General features: G+C 43.0%; 1 protein-coding gene across 6 annotated transcripts in view; it reads left to right on the top strand.

Annotated features, from left to right (window-relative positions):
• Positions 1–18,908, top strand: part of ASCC1 (activating signal cointegrator 1 complex subunit 1) — a 99,226-nt gene extending 80,318 nt beyond the window's left edge. For 3 of the 6 annotated variants that reach the window (XM_013044229.2, XM_013044228.2, XM_013044226.2), the window contains exon 10: positions 11,825–11,962. In XM_013044229.2, the coding sequence (XP_012899683.1) occupies positions 11,825–11,947 (123 nt within the window). In that variant the 3' untranslated portion in view covers positions 11,948–11,962. The other 3 variants (XM_013044227.2, XM_004769486.3, XM_045083467.1) reach the window with 3 other exon arrangements.
• Positions 18,909–26,945: the final 8,037 nt, after the last annotated feature.

Here is a 26,945-nt window from a genome sequence, read left to right as displayed (position 1 = left end):
CTCTTTAGAATTCTTTCCCCACCCCCCAAAAAACTCAACTCTTTCAGAAAGGCTTTCTTTGAAAGTCTATCACTAAGTGTTCCATTGCACTGTTATATCAGAATAAACAACAGCAAATCAAATGTAGAATAAAATTCTTGTCTCTCCTGACAGCCATAGCTATGGTGTCGTTTTTACGCCTGATATTTCTGTGACTTGAAATTTTTTTTCCTGTGATGTGAAACTCTAATCTTGATGTAAAATCAGTAAACAGATGTCACTTCCTCTCTAAGCTATAAGCAATAAGACATATTGACACTATTGACACTTAAACAAATTCAGTTCCCTCAGACATACTAGTATTTTGGGTTTTTTTGTTTTTTGTTTTTAAAGAAATCCCAGGGTCAGATTATTTCACTGAATTCTACTGAACATTTAAAGATTTATTTATTTATTTGACAGACAGATCACAAGTAGACAGAGAGGCAGGCAGAGAGAGAGAAAGGGAAGCAGGCTCCCTGCTGAGCAGAGAGCCTGATGGGGGGCTGGATCCCAGGACCCTGGGATCATGACCCCAGCCGAAGGCAGAGGCTTTAACCCACTGAGCCACCCAGGTGCCCCATATACTAGTATTTTGTAATAGCTTTTCTCCATAACAAAAGCAGTCACATTATTCTTGATAATCATATGAAGTAGGAAATGTGTTAGAGGAGTGAACATACAACTTTCTGAAGATTTTCATTTATTAAGTTAAGATGTTGTGGAAAAGGTCAATTGGAGAATAAGAGACTCCATGGAAATTACATTAAATATATATATATATATATATATATACACACACACATATATACATACAAATGTACATATATTCAATTAAGGATTAGAAGATAAAGTTAAGATCTCTGGCAAAGGTGAAGACATGGAAAATATAAGGGGAAAATATGAAAAAGAGGATCCGTAAGCAGTATGAAAATTAACCGTTAAGATTCTAAGTGGAGAAGAAAAAGATTCTCAAAGGAGAATTACAGGTGAAAAAACAAAAAGAGTCTCAAAGGAGAAAGTAGAGAGAGAATGAGTTCTTGAAGTTGGATGAAGGAGGCTCTGGATTGGGAGTGCCCCGAGGCACCCAGCAGTTGCAAAGAAAAATCCTCTCCAGGAGATAGTTTCATCACCCTCTGCCTAATAATATTCCTCCAAGGAACTTTCTCCCCAACATGGCCAGTACACAGAGACAGCTGGGCCTGTAAGGAGACCGCTCCCCATAAGCAAACATCCCAGACTCAAAGACACGAGATACTGGAGTCATGAGACTCCGGCTGAAAACAGCTATGTTTAGTGTGTTCAGAGAAATTAAAAGCCAAGCTTCAAATTGTTACCAAGTAATTGGGAACTGTTAAAAAGCATTGTGAGGGCACCTGGGTGGCTCAGTGGGTTAAGCCGCTGCCTTCAGCTCAGGTCATGATCTCAGGGTCCTGGGATCGAGTCCCACATCAGGCTCTCTGCTCAGCAGGGAGCCTGCTTCCTCCTCTCTCTCTCTCTCTGCCTGCCTCTCTGCCTACTTGTGATCTCTCTCTGTCAAATAAATAAATAAAATCTTTTAAAAAAATAAATAAATAAAAATAAAAAGCATTGTGACATTGCAGTTACATTGCAGTTTTAAAAACCAGATCGAAATGCTTGAACTGTAAAATGCAGTAACTGAAATGAGGAGCTCAGTGGATGGTTTAGCAGCAAAGTAGACATAGCTAAAGAGACGGAGTGGGCTGGAAGTTAGGTCAGACGAAATCATCCAGAATGTTGCATGGACAGAGGAAAAGGCAAAAATTGGAGCTGAGAGAGTAAGAGACCTAAAGGACAGAGTGAGAATATCTTAACTGACCTGCGTTTAGTCAGTCCCCGAAGGAGAGGAGAAAGAACAGGGCAGAGCTGATGGAAAGACCTCAGCTCACTGATAAAGGAGCACAGGCGTTTTAGGAAGTGAGCTTGTATTAGATTTTTCTTCCCTACAGCTCGTGACTGCATCACAGACAACTTAATGAAACTACTTGGCCCCCAGCACTTTTTAAACTGAGTTGGGGCACCTGGATGGCTCAGTCGGCTAGCATCTGCCTCAGGTCATGATCTCAGGGTCCTGGCATCAAGCCCCCACATCAGGCTCCCTCTCCCGCTGTGATCTCTCTTGCTCTCACTCACAAATAAATAAATAAAAATCTTAAAAAAAAAAAAAAGATTTATTAGAGTGTGCGTGCATGAGGCTAAGAGAGGACAGGATTGGGGCAGTGGGAGGACAGTCGACACTCCCCACTGAGCAGGGAGCCCTATGTGGGGCTCAATCCCAGGACCCTGGGATCATGACCTGAGCTGAAACCAGATGCTTAACTGAGCCACCCAGGCACACCTAAATAAATAAAAATCTTAAGGAAAAAATAAACTGAATGGCTGAAATTTGTTTTCCAATTCATTACAAAAAACAAAACAGGTAATTCAGCTAAATAATGTTTCTTAAAGTAGACGGTAAACCTACTTTTAAACAAAAAAGAAGGATAAAAGTTATCCAGGAATTCTTTTTACTATTCTTATAACTTCTCTGTAAGTCTGAAACTGTCAAAATAAAATTTTCTAAAAGAAGGAAAAACAGACGTGCACTTAGGAGGGGATAGGACACTAGCCATTTGTTGTGTATACACGTATTTTTTGATATCCTCCTTCCAGAAGAGTTTATTGAAGTCTTGGCTATGTTTTGTTTCAGTGTTTAAAATAGATGCAGCTTTTATTAATTGTTGATCTTACCGTAAAAATTGGGCCATTTGATTTCAAAGGGTATAAAAGTTTAATGTAAGGAACAATTTTCTAATTAGAAAGTTTCATATTAGAGTAAGCTACTAGGAAGTTAGCCAGCATCTTTCATTAGAATGTTTGTTGTTTGAAGAAATGAGAGTTCATTTCTCTAAAAAGCCATTCTTCGTGCTGTCATCCTTTTCAAACTATTCCCTATTTAATTCCCTGCAACCTAGCTCTCACCTCTATTGTTGAACTGAAACAATACTGTAAAAGGTTACCAGTGGCCCCTGTTTGTTTAGTGCCTTGACCTACTTTTACTTTTTCCCCAGTAACCACACTGAGAGTAGTAAGCCCTTTTCTCCTTCAAATGTTCTCTTCTCTTGGCTTCAGTGGCTGTTGGCTCTCCTGGTTTTTTCCTTGCCACTAAATCTACTTATTTATTTATTTTTAAAAAATTCACTGCCATGTAGGGCTACTTTTTAAGGTTTTGTCCGTATCTCTCTGTTTCTCTTTTACTGCAGTTTTGTTATGTGCAAATTCTACTTATCTTCAAATACAGATAGTACTTCTGTCTGTATTGGTAAGGCCCATCCCAGGCAATGGCACTCTTCCCTTCTCGCCTCACCTTGATCCTGCAGAGACCTGTCTTGTGCTCTCCAGTGTTTAGCAATGTTTTTGCACCCAACAGACACTCAGCTAGCTTTTCTGGATTGACTGACTAAAACTGCCTTTTACAGAAATCAGATTTTGGAGGAGGAGAAGAAAAAGATTTTCTCTTTGCCAAAGGGGTTGGTTTTTAACCCCGTACTTGAGATTGTAAACTCTTAGAGCAGGGGCCCGCAAGCTGTAGTCTGAGGGCCGGCTGTGTCCTGCCTGCCCCCTGCCTGGCATATGGCCCCGCAAACTGTGAAGGTTTTTAATGGTTGGAAAAAAATAATCAAAAGAAGAGTCGTACTTTAGGACATGTAAAAATCACGTAAAATTCAAATGCCACGGTCCATAAAGTTTTATTGGAACACGGCCACCCTCATTTGGCTATGCACATCTGCCTGCTTTGGTGCTACAGTGCCAGGGTTGAGAAGTTGTGACAGACACCACATGGACACCTCGCCCTTTATGGGAAAAGTCTGCTGACACCTAAATGGTTAGAGTTTAGTTTAGTTTTCTTTTATTTCACCCAACACAACTTTATTTTTTTTTAAGATTTTATTTATTCATTTGTCAGAGAAGGAGAGAATACAAATAGGCAGAGTGGCAGTCAGAGGCAGAGAGAGAAGCAGGCTCCCCACTGAGCAAGGAGCCCAAAGTGGGACTTGATCCCAGGACCCCAGGATCATGACCTGTGCCAAAGGCAGCCACCCAACCGACTGAGCAACCTAGGCAACCCCCAACAGAACTTTATGATTAGCTGTGATGCCCATATTTAATAGACTTTCAAGATATACTAGGCATATCATATTTAGTTAACAGTCAATCTTATTGAGATTTTATTTATTTATTTGACAGAGATCACAAGCAGGCAGAGAGGCAGCCAGAGAAAGAGGAGGAAGCAGGCTCCCTGCTGAGCAGAGAGCCCGATGCGGGACTTGATCCCAGGACCCTGAGATCATGACCTGGGCCAAAGGCAGAGGCTTAACCCCCTGAGCCACCCAGGCACCCCAACAGTCAATCTTATTGAATTGTTATTTACTTGAATCTTTTCTAGCAAATTTTTATTTATTTTCATTTTTAAAGATCTTATTTATTTATTTGAGAGAGGGCATGGGTCGGGGGAGGGGCAGAGGGAGAAGCAGACTCCCCACTGAGCAGGGAACCCTAGGCAGGGCTGCACTCCGGGACCCATGACCTGAGCCAAAGGCAGACACTTAATCAACTGAGCCACCCAACTGCCTCTGTTTATTTCTTTTTCTTTCTTTTTTTTTTTTTTTTAAAGATTTTATTTATTTATTTGACAGAGAGAGAGATCACAAGTAGGCAGAGAGAGGCAGAGAGAGGAAGGGAAGCAGGCTCCCTGCCTAGCAGAGAGCCCGATGTGGGGCTCGATCCCAGGACCCTGGGATCATGACCTGAGCTGAAGGCAGAGGCTTTAACCCACTGAGCCACCCAGGTGCCCCTGTTTATTTCTTTCTTTAAATGAGTTTACTAAATTCAAGAAAAAGAGAGCCCCACATTAAATATATCTATAGCTCATAACTCACAATCCTCTGTTAATAAGTGAAGTTCATTTTTCAATTAAATTTGATTGCAACTTCAATACTCCACATAGCAAGATTCAGCTGATATGGATCATAATGAACTTGAATTTACACTTAACCTCTTTTTATTTCAGAATATAGCCAAGACTAATTTTATGTTTCTCTGTGGTACACATTCATTAACTTGAAAGATGAACAGTGATTTCTTTTGCCATATCATTTATGCCTTATTACAGAATATATTAATAAAAATTATTGAATGAGGGGCGCCTGGGTGGCTCAGTGGGTTAAGCCTCTGCCTTCGGCTCAGGTTGTGATCTCAGGGTCCTGGGATCGAGCCCCACATTGGGCTTTCTGCTCAGCAGGGAGCCCGCTTCCCCCTCTCTACCTGCCTCTCTGCCTATTTGTGATCTCTGTCAAATAAATAAATAAAATCTTTTAAAAAAAAAAGATTTTTATTTATTTATTTGACAGAGAGAGATAGATCACAAATAGGCAGAGAGGCAGGCAAAGAGGGAGAGAGGAGGAAGCAGGCTCCCTGCCGAGCAGAGCCTGATGCGGGGCTCGATCCCAGAACCCCGAGATCATGACCCGAGCCGAAGGCAGAGGCCTAACCCACTGAGCCACCCAGGTGCCCCAATAAAAATCTTTTAAAAAAATTATTGAATGAGAAATAACACTGCTCTTGTAAATAAATTGTGCAAATTTTATAATTAGCGTGAAGATCAGAAAAACGTGGAGTTTAAGAACAAACCTGGGACAAGACCTTTTGTCAAAATGCGGCCACTATTATTTTGCTGTTAGTAATAAAATATGGCTCCTCCTCCATTCTTGATGGTTGAAAAACAAAACTCATGACAGTGGGAGATTTAAGGAAATCATTAGGGGCTTTTTCATATTTTGTTAGTAATAAATATACCATATAAGAAAAGAAATAAAATCCTTCTGTCAGGTGATTGGGCAGTTTTTTCAAGCATCAGAGATAAAAGTGCAGTTTAAAATGCTTCAGTTTGGCTTTATAGGGTCTTATTTTAGGCTCTTGGGTCGGGGTGAGAGCCAGGAGAAAGATTCATATTTATTTGACTATTTTATCAAAACTTTTCCTCTACTTTTGCTCTATGTGTCACTTTGCCTGGAAAGTGAAGTCTTAAAACACTAATGAGGGCAACCTAAGACATGAATGTTAGCGAAGTGAAACCATCGTTAAATTGAAACTGGAAAACGAGCACTCAGCTGATCTTTTGACAGAGCCAATATCCATTCCAGAATGATGCTCCTTCTCTGGCCTGTTGCTGTCTGTTCATACACGATGTTTTTGTTTTTGGTTTTTTTTTTCCCCTCCCTTTACTCTCTTTTGAATTTATGTTTATTGATTACTCATCTTTGTGGTGGTTCTGGAATACGTGTATGTGTTGTCTTGGCTGAGGCAGGGGATGACGGCTTTGGAAGGGTCTAACCTGCAGAGCAACGAGATAGAGGCCATGGTTTGGCAAAGACGGTGACAACAGGAAATACATATTTCCTTGACTGTCTGCTGCACATAAAACACTAAACTAGAGTCTTGGCATATTTGGGGAAGGGAGAATAAATACTCCATTGTCTTTGGTCTGTCTGATTACATTTCCATGAACTCGGAACAGAATGCCTGTTACAGTTGTGGGAAATACTCATCTCTCTTGTGTAGTCATTTCTGGGGATCCAGTAATATCATTTGGGGTATAGTTCACAAATGAAGTAAGTCGGATTATGGTTCATTTGGGGTCCATTATGTTTTTTTTTTAATTGTGATAAAATATAAGATTTCCCATTTTAACCGATTTTAAGTGTATAATTCAGTGGCATTAAAGTGAAGTTCACACCGTTGTCCAACCATCGCCAGCCATCTCCAGAACTTTTTATCATCCCAGATTGAAACTCTGCACCCATTAAGTAGTGACTGCTCATTCTCTCCTCCCCTCAGCTCCTAGCACCCACTGATCTGATTTCTGGCTCAATGAATTTGACTACTGTAGGTATCTCCTATAAGTGGAATCATACAGTATTTCGTCCTTTTTTTCTGGCTTATTTCAAGATTCATCAGTGTTGTAGCATGTATCAGAATTTTGTTTCTTTTTAAGACTGAGTAATAGCTCATTGTGTATGTATATTCCATTTGTGTGTTTTTGGCTACAGTGTAGACAAACCAGGAGCCGAATATAAATCTGTACCCAGCGACGGGAACAGGGCACTGTCTTCTTTAAAGCAGCCTGTTGTCTAGAGACCAGACCAAGTGGAACCAGGTTCGATTGGGTGGCTTGGTGCCAACAATATCTAAGTGTTATTAGAGGACATTGGTGTGATGAGATCAAAGAAACAAGAGTGAAGTCCTTTATGCCAGGAAACTTATTAAGCTGATGACTAATTAAGAAATAATATTCTCTTTCCTCTATCCCAGTGATGAAACAATTTTATAGTTTGTGCTCAAATGCGAGCATTGTTATTACAAATTAAAAGTGAAAACACAGGATATAAATCAACCAGAACACCAATTCAAAGTTTACTCTTTCAGTTGTAGGTTAAAACATTGAAACCACTTTCTTAAATCGTAGGCGTCTTGTTCTTGTAATCCCCGAGGTGTGGCGGGGGATGATAATCGCATCCCACTTCCAAGGCCTTTTGCTTATTTGACCTGTAGCCCTTTGCAGAGGGGAAGGAGGCCATGTGGACTGGCTTATAGACAACCAGGTGTGTGTCTTCATATGTAATGCTGCCGTGGTGTTACTGGGGCCGGTTCCCTGGGGTTCTAACAGAGGACACAGTATCTCTTGTCTGTAATCAGGTGACTTTGTTGAGAATCCAGGATCCAGGTGTCCCTGTCTCTCCCATCCTCCCGGGAGCTGTCACCACCTTAGCCATTATTTGGACGATTGTTATCTCTATGTGTGGATACTCTTGCCGCTGTCAAATGTTGCCAACAGGCATCTGATTTGCTCTTTAACTTCTGGAAGCTGTTCTCACGTAGGAAAAGTTGGAATGGAGCTGGGCCGAGCCTAATGGCCTTGTTCTCTCCCCTCTTACTTTGTTCTCTCTCTGAATTTGTTGCTTGGCACTGTAGTCAGCCGCTTTATGCCCAGCCTCCCTCAAGATGTGTGCCTAGAGACCGCCAGGCCCAGAAGAAATTGTCTCTGCTCCTGTCCCCGGTTCTCCGTTTCTGGGGTTTCTTTCTGCTGACTTGCACTTCCTGTCGGATACATAATACGAGATCCAACACCTTCTGTTGCCTGTGTGTGAGGGACAGTTCTGAATGATACCTGAGGGAAGACGACCAGACTGAAAATACAAGAGTGCTGACCTATTTGAGCATGAAGGGGCCTTCTGAGGGAAAGGATTTCTCTGCAGAAACAGTCTCTGCATTCGTCCTGAAAAGGCCTCTACTGGGGGGCACTGAAAGGTGTCGGCTAGCCCAGAGCCACCAGGGGCAGTTTTGCCCTGCCGAAGCAGTAATATCCATGCCCGGAGGCGAGGCTGCTGCCAGAACCAATCTGTTGGCAAACCCAGCTCCCAGGCGCCCATCTCTGCAGCGAGTTCTCCCTGCTGCCGGGGAGCGAGGCAGAGCGTGCTGTGGTTTGCAAGCTTTGGTCTAGGCTCAGCAGCCCTGTCAGCACGGCCTCTTCCTTCCTCCTGCCTCTGCCCCTCATTTTTTTCTTGCTGCTTTTTAAAATTAAGCAGCCCTGCAGGGAGGGGAAGTCCCTTGGCATTTTGAGTATTGAGGTACTCAGCAGAACTGCCTGGCGTCCTGTTTGTATGGAGCTGTTTTAATTCACTCTCTAATAGGTCATTTGGCCTTACCAGCAGAGTCTTAAACTATACTTGATAATCCTTACGTCAGCAGTGAGGCTCAGGCCAAGCATCCAAAAGTGCAGCCCTGAGTGATTATCTGAGGGAAGTTTTGAAGCCTTTATTCCCCCGGCTCTGTTCATCTGGCTTGTGCCTGGCGCCTCCTTGGGTCATGCTGTTAGCATGCCTCCTGTTCACTGCAGCTAAGACAGGCAGGGGTTTTGGGAGAGCAGAATGAATGAAGGATTTCCAGGTTCACGTTCCCATTCCGTGTAAGGACCCTCAGAATGTTTGTGTGCAGTCACTGGAGATGGGGCTTGTGCTCCGGGGACAGGCAAGCTTTTGGTCCACCTTTCATGGAGATGCACGGAGCATCTTCCTGCTGCTTCCCTGATGCAGTCAACTGATGATGTCAGGGGCTACTCCTCCCCCAGTCTGGCCTTTACCTTGCTCCTTGGAGGCACAGTGCCCCAGACCTTTCTGGAAGTACATTTTGTCCTTTTTTTATTGGCTATTATTAGCTATTATTATCGGTACTCTCGCCACTTGATCACTGCAACTTGAGGTTTCAGATTAAAAGTGGCATCTTGGGCAGAGTTAGAGCTGTATTTGGAGACAATTCTAGGATAGGAAGTACCTGCCAGCTTCATTGGCTTTTATTCTGAAGTAGGTATTCCTGTTCCAGTCTTTCTTTATTCTGAAGGCAGTGTTCCTATGCCAGTCTTTAAAAATACTACAGCCCTGTGAGACCAGATGATGACCGCAGAGACTCAAAGCTGTCAGAGTTCTACAAAACCTTTGCCTTTTTATCTTTAAAGGAAACTTTGCTTTTTGCTTCCTCTCATGAGGAATTAATGGTTATAGGCCATAAGTGACAATCATACCCAGAGCTCAGAATTCCATCTTACAATTTATCTTGTTCCAGCACAGCACAGGCTTGTAAAGCATTGTCCTTGTTTAAAGATAGAGAACTTGGGGGAAGGAGTGGCTCTGTGGTTATTGACAGGAAAGCATTAACGTCTAGTTTGCCCTAAGAACCATCTAGACCTCTCTCTCAAAAGAAAAGAAGTTCCTTTCTCTGGTTTTCAGACGAAGTTGTGTGTGTTTTGTCTTTGTGTAGAGGGACATGGCTTAGTATGAATAGGCTCAATTGTGTTCTTTTGCGATCTTTAGAAAGAATCCATATGAGTACAGTCTTTGTTAATATCTTAAAAGCAGATGGGAGGCCTTTTTTTTGACCCCTGGATGTGTTGGATCTCCGTTTTCCTTCTTGTCTTCATATCTCCCACATTTACTCTCTTCAGAAGTGATGGCACATGTAGCCAGAGGAAACATGCAAAGTACAAAAAGTCTTGAGAATTTGAATTGCATGGCACCTTGGCAGAAATTCATAAATCATTTTTTTAGGTTAGGGGAATTTTAACAAAACTTTGAAACAGAACTTAGTTGTGGGGAAAAAAAAAAAAAACCACCTGATTGGTGATCCTAATTCTAAGTGAGATTAGTACTGTGATATATATGGAGCTCTGATATTGTTCAAACCTATTGTAGTTTTAGTCTGATGTCCATTACTTTCTGTCTACGCCCCAAAGTCTTCATCTTGTGCGTGGAGGCCAATTTCATGAAGAACACATCTGAAATATGACATTATTTGTTTTGTTGCTTCTCAGGATCTCCCAAGGTCTGTGAGGGTTGCTTTTCCCATTATTTATTTTTCATTCTTGGCCATAGAACCCCATGAACAGATTCTTTGCAGAGTGATTGCATACACATGGCACAAGAATGGAACTGCCCCTCTTAGCATTCTCTGGCACAGATGTGTTACTCAAATTGTGGCACGCATAGCACAGTGCCTTGTGGATATGGTCTTCTACCGGCCTGTGTTCTGGGCCTGATCCTGGGATCTCCTAAATTTGTATCAGGATGTTAGTGGTCTTAGCCTGTCTGGTTCTTTTCTTTTAAATAATAAAGCTCAGCTCTGGTGTATGTCACAGCAGTTTGTTTGAAGGGTTAATGAGCTTTGTGAGATACTTTTAGATCCTTAGAGGAAAGGTGTTATTTAACCACAGCAAGGCTTCATGCTGGGAATGCCTTCCTACAGAGCTCTGAGTGCCTGTCAGACTCCCTTCCATTCATCCTCATCCCTGGTAGGGAGGTAGGTGGGTAAGCATTGTTATTAAGTACAAAATAGTGTTATTTACTGTTACTTTCATCTGTAGCCTGGGAGGTAATTGTAAGAAATAGAACTTGTAAAACAGATAATAGAAGAAAAACACTGGGAAAATCTCAAAGTATCATGCACTTGATACTTTTGTTTCTTCTACTTGAGTCTAAAGTCTGAGTGCCACACATGAAAACGATAGAAAGCATCCCTACCTCTGGAGAACTGGGACCCAGTACATTATAGTATATACATTATAGTATTATGTACAAGTACATAATACTTGCATTAACTGAACACCAGTACTTATTTTCAGTTGTACTACTTTACGTTCTGAGGGTCAGTTTAACTCAGATAGACCAGGAATCATTGTATATTTCACAGGACTTCGATACTTGGGATTTTTATTTTGGAGTTTGAAATGAATTTCCTCCTGGTGAAGTCATGTTGGGCAGCAGATAGTTTGCTGTGGCCTCCCAGTATAAGAATTAGGTTTTTGTAAAGGAGAGATCTTTGGAGAGAGGAGCCACTACCTTGTCTAAGAAGAAAGAGAACAAACCTCATTTGGGAAGCCACGTGGGCGGAGATCCCCAACAGGTTTGTCATTATGCTCTTGAGGACTGACCATTCATTTGGTTTCGTGGCTTGAGGTCACAAATAGGAGAAGGCTCCTCTCCACCCTCTTTCCACCTATGTCTGAGATTAATTACACATGGAGTTACTTCTGGTCTTCGATGGTCATGCCATAGGGCCTAGAAGGAAGAAGTAGAAGGTCTGAAATGAATGCAAGGAAAAATGACCACAGTTAGCCTTTAAGTCTCACTATTTGTTTTCTTTCAATGTATACCACGACATTACTAGAAATCAATAATTCCCTCTGTGTTCTCCCTAGGAAACAACCATGAACAAACTAAGAAATGATAGGCTTCACAGATCATGTGAACAAGGGACAGCAGGATGGTTGGATTTTCTCTCGTACTTCTCTGTCAGGGAAGCCTTGGTTTTGATCTGTTAAAAAACCAAAATTCAGGGGCGCCTGGGGGGCTCAGTGGGTTAAAGCCTCTGCTTTCGGCTCGGGTCCTGATCCCAAGGTCCTGGGATCGAGCCCCACATCGGGCTCTCTGCTCAGTGGGGAACCTGCTTCCTCCTCTCTCTCTCTCTGCCTGCCTCTCTGCCTACTTGTGATCTCTGTCTGTCAAATAAATAAATAAAATCTTTAAAAAAAAAAAAAAACCCAAAATTCAACTGAGTAAATTTGAAGATCTGATTGATTTTATTTAATGATTCGTGAATCCAGCAGCATCCCATCTTAGCAGATAGAAGGGAGCTGGAAGGAGCTGTACCAAATGAAAGGCTTTTTATAGGAAGAACAGGGCAGAAAAAGGAAGTTTCCAGCCAAAAGTGGTTTATTTCAGGCAAGGTCACCTTCCTTTAGGGGAGGGCAGGGGTCTGTCAGGCAGATGAGCTCTCTGGTGCTGACCATGGAATTCTAGATTGACTGGTGAAAGGTCACATTCCTGGAAGAGGCTGAAACTCCAATTAGGTTAGATATTAAGTCTTGGTTTGCTGATGTGGGGCTTAACACAGGGGACTCCATTTGGGGCCTGTTTTTATTTTATTTTTAACAGACCAAAACCTTCATCTTGGTGGTCCACATTTCTCTCTTTACTTGGTGAAAGGGAAAGTTTATTCCATTTCTAAAGATACTGTGAGTATTCAGTAAAGGACAGCAGCTGTGTGCACAACAGTTTTCAAACGTCATATTTATACTTTAAAAAAATATTTTATTAATTTATTTGAGAGAGAGAGCACAAGCAGGGAGCCTGATGCCAGGCTTGATCACAGGACCCTGCCCAAAGGCAGACACTAACTGACTGAGCCACCCAGGTGCCCCTAAAATTTTCCTTTTAAATTGTCCAAATTGGTACTTATTGCTTGCACGTAGTATCCCAAATATTTGAAGTTTTTTTTTTTAAGACCAAATATTTGAAGTTTTAAATCCTAATTTTATCTCCTTATCAAATATTTGTAGTTTTGTGTAGCTATTCATTGTTATGTTCCTTTACAGCAGGCTTTTTAAAAAATGCTGGCTTCAAGCACAACAGGACTGTGTGTGTGTGTGTGTGTGTGTGTGTGTGTGAGAGAGAGAGAGAGAGAGATGTTTTCAGAAAGAAAATGGTTTAGGTTTCAAAAATCCCAAGGGAGTTGTTATAAAACAACAGTGAGGAGAAAAAACTCGCATGATTTAAATACCTTGACGTGATTCTTTTTTAATTTAAATTTTTCCTGCTAGGTCTTTTATTTCCCAAACAATAGACTGCTCTGCTCTTCCCGAACTACTTTAGGCTAGAGAACACAACCAAGTTTCTTTTTTCTTTTGTAGTTTAAGCTTTTTTTTTTTTTTTTTTTTTTCTTTCCCCTTTCAGGTACCTAATTAAATAGAGCCCCTCGAGTTCATTTTCATCAGGGATTCAAGTAAAACTCTACCAGCCATCTGATTCTTATACCAGGTCCCAGATAAGAGGTGGCAGGGAAAGTAGGAGTAAGCAGTGGAAGAATGTGTTCATCTCCGTCTCAAGGTGGTGCTGGGGGGAGAGCCCTCCCTGTGGCTTAAGCAGGGATGAGGGAAGGGGTTGGGGGTGCTGGGGTTCAAGAGCCCAGACTCCAGGTAGGCTTCCCGGGTTTAAATCTCTGCTTTGTTTTCCTTTTCCAGCTTTATGAATCTCAGTTTCACACCCTTTATTTGCTATGTACCCATGGGCAAGTCACCTAAGCCTTTTTAACTTCAGGTTCAGCTGTACAATGGGAATTAAGAATTAGTATCTGCTGCTTGGGGTTTTGAGGGTGCAGTCAGAAAGTCACGTGGAGCCCACAGCAGGACGCCAGGCACACAGGCTTGCCCAGTCACAATCTTTATTTGGTGGCCAGTAACAATCTCTATTTTATTAGCGTTATCAGTACTTATGTATATATGACTCACTCTGCTCTTTTTTTTTTTTTTAAGATTTTATTTATTTATTTGACAGAGATCACAAGTAGGCAGAGAGGCAGGCAGAGAGAGAGGGGGAAGCAACCTCCCCACTGAGCAGAGAGCCCAATGTGGGGCACGGGACCCCAAGATCATGACCTGAGCCAAAGGCAGAGGTTTAACCCACTGAGCCACCCAGGCACCCCACTCTGCTCTTTTAATATACATTTAGTAGCGCTGGCATTAGCTGTGTTAAAACTCTCCTTTACTATATATTTGAGCTTGCAAAAATTTAAATCGACCTGGTAAAAACCACCATAAACAAAGTCAAATGACAAATGGGTGAAGGGCTGTATTTGCAATGCATAATGTAGACAAAGGGCTCATTTCCTAATATATAAAGAACTACTCGATTAAAAAAATGAACAGTTGTAAGGCTTTTTATGGTGATATTTTCCCATTTAATGGTGCTACAGATTTCGTGTCATGAATACATACACTCAGAGCAAAACAGGAAAACCCTAGGTTGGAGGGGGGCTTGGGACACATATATCCAAAGAAATGTCCGTGAGTGTGTAAACAGACCTGAAATTTTTGTGTTTCCCCATAAAGTAGCTCGCTCTCAGAAATGTTCTGTTGCTGTCTACAGTACCCTCCTGTGTATCCTGTCATCCATGATTTTCTCATCTCCTTTTCCTGGCTCCCCTGCACCCAGAAAGTCACAGAGTCTTTTCTGGGTTTCATTCAGAGTAGTTCACAACCGCTTCAATCTTTTCAGGCATGCAACTACTATCTTAGTCAAAAAGTTATTCAGTACCTTACTAGACTGCTGGTTTCCCTTACTTTCCCTCGTCCCTCCTCAGGCACCACAGTACACCACACCCAGGTCAGTTTCTGTAAGACGGTTTTTGTGTCAGCCCACCAACCTGCTCAGAATCCTTCGGTGGCTCCCTACCATCTAGAATGGAGTCTGCCTTCTGAACCTGACCCTCAGGGTCCTTTCTTGTGATTCACTGTTCTTCTGTCTCTAGCCTTACTGAATCTTTTTCACTATGACTCTTTAGGGACCCTCTAAACACTTAACCTGGTCGGCATGGACTGGCGCACTGTGCCCATTTCTGCCTTTATGCTGCCCAGCTCGGCTCCCGTCTCCTCCAGCCCGCTGGCTGTCCTCTGTGCCTTCCGCGCCCATTGTTTTCTTGCCTCGCTGCATGTATTAGCTGTCTGGACCTCCCCTCTCACGTTTAACTTCTGGCCCCTATGTTGTTTTAGGTAAACCTTTTCTTTTTTTTTTTTAAGGTATACCTTTTCATTGAAGTAGAACATAATCCAGAGGTGCCCAGATCACAGAGTAGATCAGTAACTTTTCACAAGGTGAACACACCCATGTCATCCACATTCCTCTCTTCTGATTCATACCCTGCCTCCCTAACTAGATGGTAAGCCCTTGAGAGACAGAACTACATCGTGTGCCTTTATGTGAAAAACGCATGGAATCGGGTGCTCAGTGACATTCCACATCAGGAATTTGAGCTAAGAAAGGGATCTAGTGGGGTGCCTGGGTGGCTCAGTGTCTTGGCCCTCTGCCTTCGGCTCAGGTCATGATCTCAGGGTCCTGGGATCAGGCCTCGCATCAGGGAGCCTGCTTCTCCCTTTCCCACTCCCCCTGCTTGTCTCTCTCTCTGTAAATTAAGTCAATAAAGTCTTCAAAAAAAATTCAAAAAAAAATAAAAGGGATCTAGGCTTTAACAGATAAGAAACACATAGAAGGGGTGCCTGAGTGGCTCAGTCGGTCTAGCGTCTGCCCAGGTCATGATCCAGGTCCTGGGATCGAGTCCTGCATCGGGCTCCCTGCTCAGTGGGGAGCCTGCCTCTCCCTCTGCGTGCTGTTCCCTCTGCTTATGCTGTCTCTCTCTCTCTGACAAACTAAAAAAAAATTTTTTTAAAAAGAAACAGAAATTTAAAGGACTATGTGAAATTTCCATTACAGCAATTCTTTCTTGACAACTAGTTACAATTGAGATATGATTAGAGAGAATATAATTTGGTGATTCTGTTCAAGGGTTTCTAGGTGGTAACCTGTAAGTAAGACCTTCAAATCCAATCTGAACAAGCCCGTGTCATAGCTTTCACTTTTCAGATAAGGTACGCAGACATGTACAACATTAGTTTTCATTGTCATTCTCTCTGGCAAGTATTTATTGACCATACACAGTCTACTAGGTATGGTTCCAGCATATGTTAGTATTCAGCTGTGAATAACACCCAAGATTGTTCCTCTATATAGAGCTCGTATTTTAATGAGTCACTAGAAATAATTGATAGAACTGAAAGAAAGGCTTTAAGACTGAAGGTACACAACAAGTCCTAAATAGGAGAATGGTGAAAAATGGTTACGAAATCCTCATCAACATACAGAGGGAATAAGAGCATGGAGATAGGAGGGGCCCAAGGATGATCAGCCCCGCTCTAGGGACATCTGGTAAGAAATCCGTTTGTTTGGGACATTACCAAAGGTACGAAAGACGGCAGCAACTCAGAAAGGTAAAATAAGTCCAGAGGTAAGGAGAGCAGAGAGATTTCAAAAACATCATAGGAAATACTTTATTTTCAGCAGAGCCTTACAGTTTACAAGGCAGGGACTTTGACTCGTTCATCCCCCTGGATCTTGGCCACTGCTCACGTTCGCACTGTCATGCAGCTCCTGTGGGCCGGCTGTGAGTGTAGACCGACTGCCGAACTCTTCCCCAGGCTGCTCTTATCACCGTTTTTGGAAATGGGGGATGGACGGTAGAGGACCCCTAGGCTGCTAAGCCTGAAACAGTAACTTGTTGAAAGTATTATGAGTTCCCTTTTTGTTCTGTTTTGTCTTATCTTTTATTGCCCCTTTGGTTATATATATATATATATACATGGCTTCAGTTTGCAAAGCTATCAATCTGCCAGTCTTGTTGACGTGGCTTTCACTTCGAATTAAGGTTCAACAAAGGGATTAGCAGATAACCATTCCAGGCTGTGTTTCTTTACACAAAAGGGTGGATATGGTTTGAACAGGCTGCCAAAGCCAGGAAGAGAAGTTAATTGCGTAAATCAATGCAGCCAAGAGCTGATCACCTTTATGAAAGACAAGACCATGTAGCATACAACCTCTAAATAGATCTTTGGGGTCAAGTTGATGTCATGTGGAAGAATCAATATTTACTGGGCTTTATAAAGTTAGCCTTAATGAACCCCAGGCATTTTGCTAGGCCGCTAATTGCAGGAAGAAGGAAGGCAACAGTGGCTAAAGTCCATGGCTATGGAGCTTATGCAAAAATAAGTGTAGAGACAGTCACTTGCTTTTGTGCAAAGGGCCCACCCTAGATTCCACCCAAGCTTTTCTTGGGTATGTGTATGGAAAGGCTGGCTTTCTTGGGATTTTACTGACATTTTAAGAAACAGCAGTTCTTGCATCCTAACACTTCGACTTTACACTTCAACACCGTTATCTAAGCAGTTAACTTTATGAGATGAGTTTGTTTTTTTTTTAAAGATTTTATTTATTTATTTGACAGAGAGCACAAGCAGGGAGAGGGGCAGGCAGAGGGAGAGGGAAAAGCAGACTTCCTTCTGAGCAAGGAGTCCGAATCAGGACTCGATCCCAGGACCCTGGGATCATGACCTGAACTGAAGGCAGATGCCTGACCAACTGAGTCACCCAGGCGCCCATCTGAGATGCGCCCTGATGTCATTTTGGATTCTGCCTTATAAATGTGCTAATCACGAGGGCAGGTCCCTGTCACAGTGCAGCTCATTCCTCCGTCTGACACACTTTAAAGTTTTTAAAGTAAAGAACTGTAGTAAAGAGCGTTTACTTTAGGATGCTGGCTTCAGTCCAAGTTGAGTAAAAGTTTTTTTGATAAATATTATCATTTGCATGTGTGATATCGTCCAGTAGAAGGCTGTTTGGTATGCCTGAATGTTCTGGATTCCTCTCGGGGTTGGCAGAATCACTGGTGGATTAGGAACCTTATCTTCTATTTATTTTAATGGGTGCTTCTACTACATGTTGTTGACTAGGTAGAGGAATGCAATCAGATTTTGTCCTGTCTGTAACAAAATACTGACGCTGTAGAGTCAGGAACTGAAAGTCTGTCAAGCAGCTTTGTTAGGTGCTGTGACTCAGAATGTAGCCCCAGGATGTTTGTTACAAGTTCTTGGTCATGGGTGCTTAGTAGAGAAATTTTGGAATTGACCTTTCAGCCCTCTTTCTTTAGTGTCTTTCATCAGTGGAGGTTTTAAAATGCACCAGAGAGAAGAGCTTCTCTTCTCTTCCCTCTGCCACTCCTGTCCCTTCTCTCCAGGATCGTTTTTCAGAACAAACACTGAAAAAAAGCACGAGAGGTTTGTTGGGATTGTTTTAGTGTTTTTACAAGAGAATCTGATGGCTACTGTAGTTTCCTTTGGATATTCATTGTGGGTTTGTACTCTTTCTTTTCAGCTCTTTGAGAACTTCTACTTTGGAACCCTGAAGCTCAATTCAATTCACATCTCTCAGAGGTTCACGGTAGACAGCTTTGGAAACTACGCTTCCTGTGGGCAAATTGACTTCTCCTGAGGTGGATCTTGGGAAGTGCTAGAGGTTGAACATCCTCACCGGGTACTGAGGGAAAATACCTCTGTTTGAATTACTGAAGAGGGAGGGAGAAATTTGGATGGTGACTTTCGTGGGTGGCTCCCCGCACAAACCATGGTCTCTCATGGTTGTCCCCAGTCTTCAAACTGTCTGTCAGTTAAGGTGGCTGTGGGCACAAGGTAGTGTAACCCGTGGTTTGTTCATCTTTCACAGGGTCTGCCTTTCTTTCTGAAGCTCTCCTCTGGAAATGTACATCTCAAGCCCATTGGAGCTGAGATTCACGTTATTTCTTAAACACCTATGGATTTTGCTACAGCCATTAAAGTCTTTCATAGTAGTAATTTACTTTAAAAAGAGAATTAAAGACTGGTTTTGTTATTCTCTCCACCTAAATCAAATGTCTGCAGTTCTTAGAAGGTTTGATTTTTACTTCCCTTTAGACCTAAACTTTTTTTTTAAGATTTTATTTATTTATTTTTTTAAAAGATTTTACTTGTTTACTTGACCAAGAGAGATCACAAGTAGGCAGAGAGGTGGGCAGAGAGATAGAGAAAGGGGAAGCAGGCTCCCCACGGAACAGAGAGCCCGATGCGGGGCTCGATCCCAGGACCCTGGGATCATGACCTGAGCCAAAGGCAGGGGCTTAACCCACTGAGCCACCCAGGTGCCCTGAAGAATTTATTTTTTTAGAGAGAAAGCGAGCAGAGCAGGGACAGAGGGATAGGGAGAGAGAAAACCCAAGTAGACTCTGCACTGAGCATGAAGTCCAGTCTCAACGACCCTGAGATCATGACCTGAGGTGCAATCAGAAGTCGGACACTTAATCCACTGAGCTACCCTGGCGTCCCTGTACCTTTTTTTTTTTAAGATTTTATTTATTTATTGGACAGAAAGAGAGACAGCGAGAAAGGGAACACAGGCAAGGGGAGTGGGAGAGGGAGAAGCAGACTTGCTGCTGAGCAGTGAGCCTGACGCAGGGCTCAATCCCAGGACCCCAGGATCACGACCTGAGCCGAAGGCAGATGCTCAACTAGTTGGGCCACCCAGGTTCCCCTGTACCTTAACTTTTAATCACGACCCAGAAGTTCTTTTTTAATATGGTAAAAACCACACAACATATGGTTTACCATTTTAACCATTTGTTACTGTCCAGTTCTGCGCTGTTACGTGTCTTCTTGATGAAGTTCTAGAACCTAGGTGAGACTCGGTGGGCTGAGGTCCGGAGCTGATGACCAAGAAAGAATTCTTGAGGCATCTTTGGTGCAAAATGGTGGTTTATTAAAGCATGGGGACAGGACCCGTGGGCAGGAAGAGCTGCTGCCCCTGGTTCTGAGGGATGGCAGGTTATGTACCCTGCGGTTGGGGGAAGGGGAGGGGAAGGAAGGTTTCAATGGAGTTTTCATATGCTAAAGAGGACCTATCTGAGGCCTTGCCCCTGCAATGTTGTCTTTAGACCAGCCATTAACATTAAGATAGTAGGGAGACTTTTTGGTGGTATGTGGCAATCCTGCTATCAATCGTCTTTGTTAGTGAGATTTAGGACATTGCAAGCCAAGGGAGACTACTGTCTAGCAGGATTGTGAGCTCTGCAAGTTAATTATTTGCTTATTCATGGCGGTCAGGGCTGCCTGAGGGATGCTACACACATGACTGAGGGGGAGCGGATGGAAGGGGGGTGCAAGGCGGGTGCAAGGCGCCAGCTTTTGCTTTGTTTTCAGCCAGCCTCGTGCTCCCTCATTATTCTCATTGTTCTGAAACATCTCCAGAACTTTCCTATCTTGCAAATCTGAAACTATACCCATTTAACAACTCTCCATTTCCTTCTCCCCCAGGTCCCTGGCAACCACCCTTCTATTTTCTCTATGAATTTGATTACTTTGGATACCCCATGGAAGTAGGATCATACAGTATTTGTCTTTTTGTGACTGGCTTACTGCACTTTAGCAAAACATCCTCAAGGTTTATCCATATTGTAGCACTTGTCAGAATTCCCTCCCTTTTAAAAAGGCCGAATGATATTCCTCTGTACATGCACACCGCATTTGGTTTATCTCTTTAGCCACGACTGGGCTCTTGGGTTCCTTGACCCCCTGGCTGTTGTGGATGTAGTGCTCAGTGAACATGGGTGTAGAGGGATCTCTTTTCGATTCTGCTGTTAATTCCTTTACTGCTCAGAATTTTATCTTTAGCAAAATAACTGGAAGTTTTTATCTTTTACTTTGGTCTGTCCTCTTCTGAACTTGGCACCCTTTTATGTGTGTTAGGTTCCCATTCCTTACCTTCCCCTACCCTCCAGGCTTCCCACGTCCCAGATGGCATTATGGCATCATGGCTCTTTTATATTTTCTTCAAGGCAGCAGCAGTAGAAACAGTGAGGATAGGGCAGGAGGATATGGGGTTCCCTGGGACAAGGGCAGCTGCAGAAGCTCCTTCTTCCTTGCTGGGGACTATTGGGTGGAGGGGGCTTGCAGCGCAGCTTCCCTGTGCTGCCACACGCTCTTCTGGGGAGCTCCGGCCTCAGGCTCACCCTCATCTCCTCCTTTTCACATCCCTCTTCCTCCATGTCCCCTCTTTGTCTTCCCTTCATTCCTTACTCTCACTTTGATTCTCTCCGTTTGAGAAGTCTCCTTCTGAACCCTGTGCATTAAGGCCGCCTTGGATTTGTTCCTCAGTGTGACTGCACAGATCATTGGTGAATAAATGAATTTCCAAAGCCGCTGTGTTTGTGCTCGCTTCGGCAGCACATATACCAAAGCTACTGTGTTTTTCTCTAGTATTATCGCACAGTTTTAGCTTGACCCCCTTTGTCGGGGCGTGTTGGGACACCATGCTGCCCTCACGGACGCCCTAGCATCGCTGTATCATTCATCTGGAGCTTACATAGGAGTGCCTGCAGGTGGTTTCTCCCCCAGATGCTTTCTTCTAGAAACGTTCGTTTTTTATTTTTAAGGTTGTACCTCGTTTACTGCCAGAGGTTAGATGGCACGTGAGAAGGAGGGCTCCAAGGGATCATACTGAAAAGTGGAGCTTGGTGTCCTCATCTCATCCCAGCACTTCTCTCCTATTGGTTTCTTTCCGACACCTGCCGCCCGGCAGCCTTGGCCCCCAGGAAGTAAAAATGTCTTATTTTCAATGTCAGAGATGTATGACCTGTGTTTCCAGTAAATCTTTTAAGTTTTATCTTTGGAAGATGTAACCTTGTATATCCTAAATTCTTTTTTTTTTTTTTTAAGATTTTATTTATTTATTTGATAGATCACAAATAGGCAGAGAGGCAGGCAGAGGGAGAGGGAGAAGTGGGCTCTCCAGCAAGCAGGGAGCCCGACGTGGGGTTCAATCCCAGGACCCTGAGATCATGACCTGAACCGAAGGCAGAGGCTTAACCCACTGAGCTAACCAGGCATCCCCAAAATCCTAAATTCTGCATTTAAGGACCTATTGTATTACTAAGTAATTTTTCACAAGTAATTTACCTTTTTCACTCTCCTTCTCTCACGACTCTACAGTGGATTTTTCCAGAGGCTACATGACTTAGCGACATCTTCACTCTAATGGTTAATAAAGCATGTACTTCGGTATTTTTCTGTTTCCTAGAACCTTGTAAGTTGTAATTTTCCAAGATTCGGGATCCCCTCCTGCCAACTTGTAGTGGGGTACATGTTGGAAGATTTGCTACTTGTGTTTATAAACAAATCTTCTTTAATAATATCACGTAGCAATTCATTCTGCACTAGAATAAAATTAAATCACAGCTCCCATCATTCTCAGGCAGTTTTTTGAGACACTGACTTCACCATCAGATCCTTGAAGAGCAGGAGGGAAAACGGTCTCCCATTGCAGTTATCACACAAGATCTGTGTTGTTACAGAAGAGACTTCATCACGGGAGAATAATCTTGATTTTTGGGGAGGGGACACAAGGAGTTAGTCCCGGACAAACTCCATAGCCATGGTGGAAACATGTGGAAGTCACTTTTTGTGGTGGTTATGTTTAAGTGAGCTCCAGAATTTACTAGAGTGGACACTGCTGAGAATTCAGCTTCGTAAAAACCCAAAGCTTGTTCTGATTCACTCCTGCGCCATGCACTCTCCCTGGAGTGGAAGGGAACCCCACAGCACCAGGGTGCTGAGGGAGGAACACCTCTCAGATGCTCCCTTGATGCCTCCAGGGAACCTGGATACTCCAGGACACCACAGACGAGAAGATGGGCTGCCGTCGGGGCTGTTTTTATTGATGACTTTCTTGTTGTTAATAAAATGTTCCTTTTTCTTTTTTTTTAAGATTTAAAAAATGTATTTGACAGAGATCACATGTAGGCAGAAAAGCAGGCGGGGGGGGGGGGCGCGGCGGGGGGGGGGTGTGTGGCTGGGAAGCAGGCTCCCTGCTGAGCAGAGAGCATAGATGTAGGCCTCTATCCCAGGACCCTGAGACCATGACCTGAGCCAAAGGCAGAAGCTTAACCCACTGAGCCACCCAGGCGCCTAAAGTGTTCTTTTATTTCTTTTATTTTTTTTTAATTTTATTTATTTATTTGACACAGAGAAATCACAAGTAGGCAGAAAGGCAGGTAGAGAGAGGGGGGGAAGCAGGCTCTCCGCTGAGCAGAGCCCGATGCGGGACTCGATTCTAGGACCCTGAGATCATGACCCGAGCTGAAGGCAGAGGCCTAACCCACTGAGCCACTCAGGTGCCCTAAAGTGTTCTTTTAAACAGAAGATCACATACGCTCACCTTGTGGCAGGTCATCAGCCGTACCCTTTAGGCTTTGTGCTCTTTTCAGTGTGTATTTTATACTTCAGTTTAGATGGTGGTTTAAAAACAGATTTCAGGGGCGCCTGGGTGGCTCAGTGGCTTAAGCCTTTGTCTTCGGCTCAGGTCATGATCTCAGGGTCCTGGGATCAAGTCATACATCGGGCTCTCTGCTCAGTGGGGAGCCTGCTTCCTCCTCTCTCTCTCTGCCTGCCTCTGCCTACTTGTAATTTCTCTCTGTCAAATAAATAAATAAATTCTTTAAAAAAAGAAAAAACACATTTCATCATCCAGAGGTTACTACTCCCTGTGCTTTGAGCACATATCATATCAAATTGTTACATAATGTCTCACAAATAACAGCTAATATTTGCAGAGTGCTCACATTTGTAATTTGTGTATTAACTTACTTTTTTTTAAGATTTCATTTATTTGAGAGATCACATGCAAGCAGTGGGGGGAAGGAGGGTAGAAAGAGAGAGAATCTCAAGCGGATCCACTGCCCCCACCCTTCGCTGAGCAAGGAGCTGGATGCCGGGCTCGATCCCAGGACCCTGAGGTCATAACCTGAGCTGAAGTCAGCCACTTAACCGACTGAGCCACCCAGGCACCCTGAGTATTAACTTATTAATCTTTACAACAGCCTACTTAAGTTGGTATTATCATTACCCTCATTTTATAGACTGGGGCATAAGGAGGTTAAGAGATTTGCCTGAGATCATAACAGTTTATACCACCAGTTCTTCAAATGTGGCCTCTGGACTCCTGGGAATCCCTGGCAACGTTTTAGGGCTATGTGTAAGGTCTACACTGTTGTTGTTTTTTTTTTAATACTGAGATTTGGTGCCTGGGTGGCTCAGTTGGTTAAGCAACAGCCTTCGGCTCAAGTCATGATCCTGGAGTCCCAGGATTAAGTCCCCATTGGGCTCCCTGCTCTGCGGAGTGTCTGCTTCTCCCTCTGACCTCTCCTCTCTTATTCCCTCTCTCTCTCTCATTCTCTCTCTCAAATAAATAAATAAAATCTTAAAAAAAAAAAAACACGAAACTAAGATCTATGTTTTTTTCACTCTCATTCTCTCGTGAGTATACAGTGGAGTTTTCCAGTGGCTATGTGGCATGGTTAATGGAATATGTGCTCGTATGTTTTTGTGTTTTCTAGAATTTTATAAGTTGGCAGGTTTATAAGTAATATGTTTTTAGACATTAACTCAATTTGCTCTCAGTATTTCTGTTATGCTCTTACTAGCTATTTTCAGTTTTATCTGCTGTTACAAGCTGAATTATATCCCTAAGAATTCATATGCTGAAGCCCTAAACCTCCCCACCCCGCCCCCAGTAGCTCAGAATGTGACTGTGTTTGGAGATAGGGCCTTTAAAGAGGTGATCAGGTAAAAATGAGGCTGAGGCTTTTAGGGATACTTCAGACCCCTGGCCTCTGAGATTCTCCCTCTCCCCCGCCCCACCCTGTCTTTCTTCTAAGAAGGTTGGTGATGACATCACCAAGGCACCTGGTGATTGGAAGGGTCTGAGGATTTTGGTGAAACTGACCATCCAGGGCAGACCGGATGGGTCTGACTGAGGTAGTTCCTTCTGCCTCTGCCCTGATCCGTGGGCTGCAGTGTGGATGAATGCTGCCTTCGTGACATCAGCAGTGGTGTGGTGAAATGTCTGGTTAAGGACTAGAAAGGAAAATACTTCAATAAAGGGGTGTTTGACAATCAAAAGAAAAAAGGCTTCAGACATGTGCGTGAATAGGGGAATGACCATATATGGCCCAGCAAGAAGGCAGCCACCTGCAAGCCAGGAAGAAAGATCTCAGGAGAAAGCAAACCTAGCAACACCTTAATCTTGGACTTCTCATCTCCAGGACTTGGAGAAAATAAACTTCTGTTGTTGAAGCCACCCCCAGTTTGTGGTATTTTGTTATGACAGTCCTAACAAACTAATATACTAGTTATTTTTAAAAAATATTTAATTTATTTATTTGATAGAGATACAGCGAGAGGGGAACACAAGTAAGGGGAGTGAGAGAGGGAGAAGCAGACTTCCCGCTGAGTGGGAAGCCCAATGTGGGACTTGATCCCAGGACCCTGGCATTATGACCTGAGCAGAAGGCTGACGCTTAACGACTAAGCCACCCAGGTGCCCCTAATATCCTTGTCTTAATGCAGAAGCTAATCTGCCTGTCTTCTTTTGAACCAGACATTAAATGTAAATCAATGTCCCCTTGCTTGCTAATTTTTTGGGAGGGGGAATATAGCTGTGTTTCATAAAACACATTATTTTGTTAATATGTAATGGTTTCCTTATTGCTATTTTAAAATTTAAGAGACTCTAAAGATTTAAGAACAGTTTTAGTTCACAGCAAAATTTAGGGGCAGGCTGAGTTTTATTTTCAAGTATAATAGATGATATCTATGTCTATATGTCTCATAGAAATAAAAGTTGGTAGGAGTCCTCAATAATTTTAGTGTAAAGGACCCCCGAGATGAGAAAGCTTGACAACTACTGTGCCCTACTGTACTTCTTCCAACTGGGATCGTATTACACATGATCTTGTATAACAAGCATTTCTCATCCAGGAATATGTAGTGGGTTACCTTAGTTGTGAACAGATGTAGATCTCCATGAGTTTTAATATCTTTGCAATCGTTCATTGTGTGTATGTATGTTACGTTAACTAGCTGGTCTCTGACTAACAGACAATGAGTTGGTTTCCAGGTTTGGCTATTATAAACAATTCTGGATTGAGCATCTCTGTGCATTTTTTTTTTTTAATGCTTGTGAGGTCATCCAGAAACGAGATTTTGTGGTTTTAAAGATGTTAAATTTAAGTCTCTTATTTAGAAACTAAGGTCCCTCCATTTTGTATTGCTAGGTACTAAATACAAATAGAAAAAAATGCATAAAACATATATACCATTTAACAAATACACCCAGCAGCTTTTGGGCCCATTCACTTGTAAAGGTCAACCTAGGAATTCTCTCAAAGGTTAGGAAAACCTTTTCTTCTTTATACGTGGTTACTGTCCATTTTCTACAACTCTTTTACCTGTCCTCTGGAAAATTGGATCTCTCCCCTAAATTGGCTTTGCTGTTGGACTTAACTAACAGTCCTGGACTCTTGTTGATTTGCTTCTGGCGTAAATCAGCTGACCCACCTTGAAGGTGTTGCAGAAGACCAGTCCCAGTGGAGGAGCTGCCCGGGAGTGTGGGAAACATTTTGACCTTCAAAAGTCTGGAAGCATCGGGGCGCCTGGGTGGCTCAGTGGATTAAAGCCTCTGCCTTCGGCTCAGGTCATGATCCCAGGGTCCTGGGATCAAGCCCTGCATTGGGCTCTCTGCTTTTAGCAGGTAGCCTGCTTCCCCCCCCCCCCATCTCTCTTGTCAAATGAATAAATAAAATCTTTTTTTAAAAAGTCTGGAAACATCTATTGTTTTATTGATGGGCATCTTGTCAGTGCCTGTCCAAACTATTGGGCAACTTTGGTAATTCTAGAAGACAGGGACTTTATAAGATAGCACTGGAATGGGAGAGCTACATCTAGAATCTACTTCCTCAGTGCCTTGGACATACACAGTGAGCTCTGCTAAGACTAGGATTGAGATGGTGGGAAAAGATGGCAAATTTCAGGACATCTTGAGAACCACGGGGCATCAGAGCCTTCTCTTCTTGACGTG

This window comes from Mustela putorius, unplaced genomic scaffold (assembly GCF_011764305.1).
Source record: "Mustela putorius furo isolate JIRA1106 unplaced genomic scaffold, ASM1176430v1.1 tig00000698_pilon_pilon_pilon, whole genome shotgun sequence".
Lineage (NCBI taxonomy): Eukaryota > Metazoa > Chordata > Mammalia > Carnivora > Mustelidae > Mustela > Mustela putorius.
The sequence above is the reverse complement of the archived record's forward strand: the minus strand, read 5'-3'. Positions and strand labels throughout refer to the sequence as shown.